The sequence below is a fragment of the Centroberyx gerrardi genome, chromosome 8, assembly GCF_048128805.1.
Source record: "Centroberyx gerrardi isolate f3 chromosome 8, fCenGer3.hap1.cur.20231027, whole genome shotgun sequence".
Classification (NCBI taxonomy): Eukaryota; Metazoa; Chordata; class Actinopteri; order Beryciformes; family Berycidae; genus Centroberyx; species Centroberyx gerrardi.
The window spans coordinates 17,785,220-17,791,980 of NC_136004.1; the positions used below are offsets into that span (position 1 = coordinate 17,785,220).

Here is a 6,761-nt window from a genome sequence, read left to right on the forward strand (position 1 = left end):
GCTTGTAAACCTACAAAGCGTGCGCTATCATTACAGGGAGTCAAGGGGGACCAACAGTGAGTTTATTCACATTAGGATGGCACAAGTAACAAGGACATGGAGACATTAATGAATTTGAGGTGAGCTCAGACAAGCCAAATTCTAGATTCCACAACCAGAGGCAGAATGTAAATAGCTGTTTGGAGTGGTTAGCATTACATCCTAATGTGACGTTTTGATACTAATCATTTGAGGCATTGCGTCCAGCATTTTATTTTACAGTGAAAATTCAGGACAATTAATGAGACAGCAAACACATTTGAAAGGAGTAGCCGTTTATTACAGAACATAAGGAAACTGTATCCAATCTCTAGACATGAAGCATAATACAGTATAAGCTACTTGTTCCTCTCAAAGTTGGACGCATGTTGATAGGAGGGGAGAAAGTGGTGGGGGAAAGAGGAAATAGAAAAGGCACTCTTACACTCACTGTAGCCAATGGGATGACGTCTGAGTGGTAAAAGGGAACAAAACCAAAACTTGAAACCCTATCAAACACCCAGGATGGCCATGTAAACAAGGCTGGTTTCTCTGTACAACACCAACCAAACGTTGCCATCCATTAATGAAGACAGGCGAGAGCCAGGAAAACTGTACCAGACATTTATGAGAATTTAAAAACTCACCCACCCAAAAATAAAAATCTGTGGTCCAAAAAACAAAAAAAAGTTGTAAAATATTCACCATATTAGCCAGTGACAATTCCTTGTGGAGGCACACCAAAGCTTTTCTGTACAACACTTTGGAGCCACAAGTGAAACACTGAAAACTAATGATCATCAAGTCGAAGAATGCAGAAAGATTCAATAACTACGTTTGTTTAAAGCTGCCTTCTGAACCCTCAGCTTCTCTGTATCCACGCCGAGTTTCAGAGAACAAATAAATAGTGTAAAGGTTTGATTTCTATTGTCAGCCAATGAGACCTTACTTGTGGCAAAGAACATACTCCTTTAAGATAAGGATGGGAACCAGGTTTCTCTGTAGCTACACCTGCCATCAATATACTTAAGGAGTAACTGGGTCTTTAGTCATTTCAAGCCATAAAACAAGTGAAACTACATTAATAAAGGACTTGTTTAAAATTGAATTTCAAATGGAAGACAATCCAATTTTCCCTTCCAATCAAGTATAACCAACACCTCTCCAGACCAGAGCAGTGACATAGCAGCTTCTGACTTTTCTGTATTACGTCAGAAAACAGCAAAGGTCTGTAGGGGCATCTGAGACTTTCTGCTCATTTGAGAGCTTGACAATAATCAAGATTTGGCTTGCCCCTTTGCCTGCAATGCATAGCATTTTTTTATTCCATTTATTTTTTTTTAAAACAGCAACAACCCTCAACTCTTAATCGTGCCAGTCTAGCATCCTCCACAAAGACATGGGAATAAATCTAACAAAAAGGATAAAAGAACAAGGGGTCAGGGAATAATTGTACCAGACTGACAAAGGAGGAATGTTTAGAGAAAAGCTAACTAGTTAGGGAAGGTTTGAGTTCAGACAACACTGCATCTCTGAAATCATTATGATTCTACTTGGACTTGCAAATTTTAGATGTCCCACAGATTCCTTTACTTCAGTAGCACCAGTAAATTAAGAGAGGTATCGCATATAGCCTAATATGCTACCACCATGACACTGAATAGAAGACTGCAAATATTGATGGAGTGTGGAATGCCATAACAGAATAACTGAACCGCAGCTATGCAGGGTCTATCACAAGGAGACGTGAGGTAACCTCAACAAGTGGGAGAACATGAAGCACAGAGGTGCTAATTTCAGTTCAGTGTGATTTATGTAGAGCCCATTCTATTCTTTAAACATAAAAATTTCTGAGTCATGTCTTCTAGGACCTAGTATGATACTGCCAACAGCAAAAAACAGGTTACAAGACAGAAAGAAGGAAGGTGAGTGAGGAAGGGATAGTCAGGAGTTAAATGATGCCATTATGAGAAAAGTTAAGTGCATTTCACCCCCGGGACCTTGGAGGCTTCTCTGTAGTATACACCAACAAGCCTGGGGGGAAAAGCTTAACAGGTTTAGTATTTGAGTTTTTTGGGCACCTCCCATGGGAAGGAGTCTCGGCCAAAGTGGCCATAGGCCGCGGTCCTCTGATACATGGGCTTCTTCAGATCCAGCTCCCTGGAATACATAATCAACACATTTAACAGCAGTCACATCAAGTGACCTCAGATGCACGCATCCATACTCACACAGCCATAATGCTCATTATCAGCCAAAGGGGAGTGTCGAGAGCCACAAAAGAAAACCATAATATAGAGAGGTTTGTTAGACCAGCTGGTAAAGAGGGGGGAAAACTCATGAAGCTTCGACACTTACCCTGCCAACCAAACTCCTTGAGCAGTGTGGTGACTGCGGCTTGCAGATGGAAAGCGCACTGATCCCATTCATAAAAAGGCACTTAAGTCTATTTGAATGTTAGCTATAAGGCTTCAATCATGCCAGGTATTGTACACATCTACCCTAATAAATTATCAAAACTTTTGCCCCCATGTCTATATGTGTGACTTTTAGCACTAGGCTATTTACTTCTGTGGCAAGGGATGGGAGGAGGGGGCCTTTCAGGTAGGAAACTCAAAGCTTCAATAAACACAGAAGCCAAACAGAAAGCACCAGGAGTAGCAAAAGAAATGACATTCAAACCACTGCGAAGTTCACCATATTGAATCACACCGGAGAGGGTTAAATTAAGTCTAGACCCTGGCTGGGGCAACTCAAGCAAAACGGCAAGACTAAAGCACAAGAAATAGGAAGGAGCCAAGAGCTGATTCAGTGAGTGGCAGGCGGCTTCAGAGGATATACATTACCTGACAATGACCCCAGGACGGAGGTCAAAGTTCTTCTTCACAATGTCAAGCAGCTCCCTCTCACTCTTATGGGAGGTCCCATAGTGGAAGATAGAAATGGAGAGGGGATGGGCAACTCCAATGGCATAGGACACCTAATACAGCACATATGCATGTGTTATATCAAGCACACCAACAAACAGAAAACTTCAGGCAGGAACCTGTTGCAGCCCCTTTCTCCAAAGTGAAGACATACAGGCCTTTATACTATCCTCACCTGGACCAGCACTCTCCTGCAGAGCTCAGCCTTCACCAGAGACTTGGCCACCCAGCGGGCAGCATAAGCGGCAGAGCGGTCCACCTTAGTGTAATCCTTCCCAGAGAAGGCCCCACCGCCGTGGGCACCCCAACCTCCGTAAGTGTCGACAATGATTTTACGCCCCGTCAGGCCCGCATCTCCCTGTAACGGAGGAACAGAGGTTGCAGATGTCAAACATCCAATAAGACAAATTTGTTGTATGTTTTATGTAGCTGCATTATCCATGTAACGCAGCCAAAAGGCCACACTGTTGAACATTCACCTGTGGGCCTCCAATGACAAAACGTCCGCTAGGCTGCAGATGGTAGATTGTGTCATCATCCAAGTAGATGCACGGTACCACAGTCTTGATGACCTTCTCCTTCAGGGCATCTCTCATCTCCTCCAGGCAGATGTCCTCATCATGCTGTACAGAGATGACAATGGTGTGCACACGCACTGGAAGCATGGCGCCACGGTCTTGACGGTACTGAACAGTCACCTGTACAGGAGGTAAAAATACAGAGTGGTAAGTAATGCGTCTCATACAAAGTTTTAATCCCACCGGTCAGAAGTGAAGTTATAATAGCTCTACCTGGGTCTTTGAGTCTGGCCGGAGCCATGGCAGGGTGCCGTTGCGACGCAGTTCAGCCATCTTGGCATTGAGCTTATGGGCGAGGACGATGGTGAGCGGCATACACTCCTCAGTCTCATCAGTGGCATAACCAAACATCAAGCCCTGCAGAGCAAGAGATGTTTACTGACTGGATGTTTCAAAACACAAAAAAACAGTAGTCTCATTTGAGGACAACAATGGCATTAATTTCCACAGCCTTTACTGACCTGGTCTCCTGCCCCAATGTCCTCCTCATTGCGATCAATGTGAACACCCTGAGCAATGTCAGGAGACTGCTGCTCTAAGGCAACAAGAACATTGCAGGTCTTGTAGTCAAAGCCTGTGTATGGGACAAAGGTAACAAAATGAGATTCCATCTGTTAGAGCAGCTTGGTTGAGAACAAGAGACAATTTAAAATGTGACAACAAAAACATGCCTCACCTTTGGAAGAGTCATCATATCCAATGTGGCGAATGGTGTCACGAACAACTTTCTGGTAGTCCACTGTAGCATGTGATGTCACCTCACCTGCCAACAGGATCATCCCAGTCTTGGCAACAGTCTCTGGAAGAGGTAAAGGGAATTGTTAACAGTTTACACTAAAAGAAAATAAACTTATTTAATAAATAATCTAAGTCAACAATATGATTCAGGAGCCATGCTTTTTTCCATAATCATTACAAACATCTCAGCAGAGCCAACAGGAACCCAGAGAATAGAAAAGAATTTGTTCTTACCACATGCAACTTTGGCATCTGGATCCTGCTTGAGGTGGGCATCTAGCACCGCATCACTGATCTGATCACAAATCTTGTCTGCAAAACAGAGACAAATAATTCAGTACACAGCAACTAGCAAGTTACAAATTGTGTCAATGCTGCCACTCATTTGATAGGTTGTGGCAGTTTAGCGCCACCAGCTCCTGTTCAGTGGGAGTGGCTCGTAGCCTTTTCTCCGTCGCCATTTCAGCATGTTCACGTGTGGTGCAGGGGGCGCGCGACCAACCGAAGGCAAACGTGTCTAACATGTACACATGAACATACTTGCTGACAACTACGGGGATACAAGAAAACATAGCTACCGTAAACTCTATGCTACGCATGCGGCAGCTGGTAACACGGCGCTGGTAACACGGCACGGCGCCTCGTGAACACGCCCGGACGAGCCGGCACACTCAAGACAACACATGAACCAGTTATAAATATAAAATATACAAGTATTAAGGATAGAGTATATAGGTTTGACGTACAGTGAACATTCCAACTCCTAGGCTGGAGCATTGTGTCAGCGCCCCAAACACGCGGCAGGATAAGCTTGTTTAGCAAAGCTTTAGCTAACGTTTGCTAGTAGCGCGTGCTTTTAAGACCGGCCCAGCGACGTTATCGTTTCTCAACCAGGCCATAACATTTGAACGCCGATGTTTAGCCCACGTTTTCTCATCAAAGTCAATTGTCCACTCTAGTACTTGGTAGAATCAACTCAAAACACTGTACGCATTTGGCCTATTTTATTAGAGACAAGCCGATAAACGTCTGGTGTGTCCGTCTTACCGGGATGTCCTTCCCCGACCGACTCCGAGGTGAACAAGAAGCAGTCCTCCTCAATCAGAGAGTTATGGAAACCGTTCATCTGTCCGTTCATCATTGTTCACGGCGTCTGCTGATACGGAATGCCGAGATGTTGTGTTGACGACGTAATTGTCAAACTAACTATGTTTTCGTAGTTATGCCTTGGCGTCTTCCCTGTTCTCCTGTAGGCCAACCCGCTTCTCTCAGCTCATTGATACACAAGCCTCATGGCGCAGCGCTCCAGTATTTATCCGGTGAAGGCAGACGCCCTTGACGTCACGCAGAGGTGGAGCATACCATTGAGCCAGGCGGGGGGGGGGGGGGGGGGGGGGGTCACATATTGCAGAATGGTCCTCTGCCATGTGCTGTCAAAAGGTTACAGTAATCTGGAAGTCTTGCTCAGTCAGCATCCTTACCTCAACAATCATCTTATCAAGGTGGTTGGTTCTAGTTGTGCATACAGGAAAATTTCACATGTCCCATCAATAGGTGTGTTGCTAATAAATTTGTGTGTGGAATGCCAAAACAGAATAATCGAACCACAGCCATGCAGGATCTGTCACAAGGAGAAGTGAGGGAGCTTCAAGAAGTGGGAGAACATGAAGCACAGAGGTGCCTGTAGTTCAGTGTGATTTATCTGGAACCCATCTTATTCTTTAAACATCTAATTTCTGAGGCACGTCTTCTGGAATCTAGTAAGATACTGCCAGCAGCAAAAACAGGTAAGACAACATGGCATGTTAAAAGATGTTAAGTGAGGCTTATCTGTAGTATACACTAAGCCTGGGGGGAAAAGTATAAAAAAGTATATATATCATCACTCAAATTGTTCACTCAGCTGTGACAAGGTGCAATATACAGAGATAATGCAGGAATGCATTATTCTACCATGGAATCTAAAGAATTGAAATGCGTTCCCATCAGTTTCACCCTGAAATGTATTGTCTCAGCTTTTAATACAAGGAGTAACTGCATGTGACAGCTCAGAGTTTTAGAAATAGTTTGAAGCTGCTTGATTTCATTTGTAATGTTGGATGAAAATGCACCTGAAAATGCATCAAATTGGTTACAAATCTTATTTTCTATCAACAAGTGTCAAACTATTGAAGAAAAGATGTGAATATAATCAAGATCTGGATGTCATATAGATGGCTGATTGTATTTCTAATGGTATCGTAGATATATCACTCCTACTGTGTGTGTGTGTGTGTGTATGATGTACTGTGAAAGAGCCAGTGACTGTATCTTATGGCTGCAATGAACGGCAAATAGATATTTCCTAGAAACCATTTTGAAGATTTTGCACAAAGCAACACTGGTGTAATGAATCTGATAAGATGCGCTCACCGTAGCCATCACAAGAACATCAGAACATGTGCTTCCCCCGGTGAAACAACCTGATAAACCTGGAAATACGTTTATGCCAAAGTAAAAA

The 6,761-nt window shown here is 43.6% G+C and overlaps 1 protein-coding gene across 1 annotated transcript; it reads right to left on the reverse strand.

Annotated features, from left to right (window-relative positions):
• Positions 1 to 293: 293 nt before the first annotated feature.
• On the reverse strand, positions 294 to 5,534 carry mat2ab (methionine adenosyltransferase 2Ab). The gene is made up of 9 exons (XM_071920896.2): positions 5,309 to 5,534; positions 4,496 to 4,573; positions 4,200 to 4,322; positions 3,985 to 4,097; positions 3,737 to 3,880; positions 3,425 to 3,643; positions 3,121 to 3,303; positions 2,865 to 2,998; positions 294 to 2,178 (listed from the first exon to the last, which is right to left on the reverse strand). The coding sequence occupies exons 1-9, from the start codon at positions 5,400 to 5,402 to the stop codon at positions 2,076 to 2,078; spliced, it is 1,191 nt and encodes a 396-aa protein (XP_071776997.1). The 5' UTR covers positions 5,403 to 5,534; the 3' UTR covers positions 294 to 2,075.
• Between the last annotated feature and the right edge of the window lie 1,227 nt (positions 5,535 to 6,761).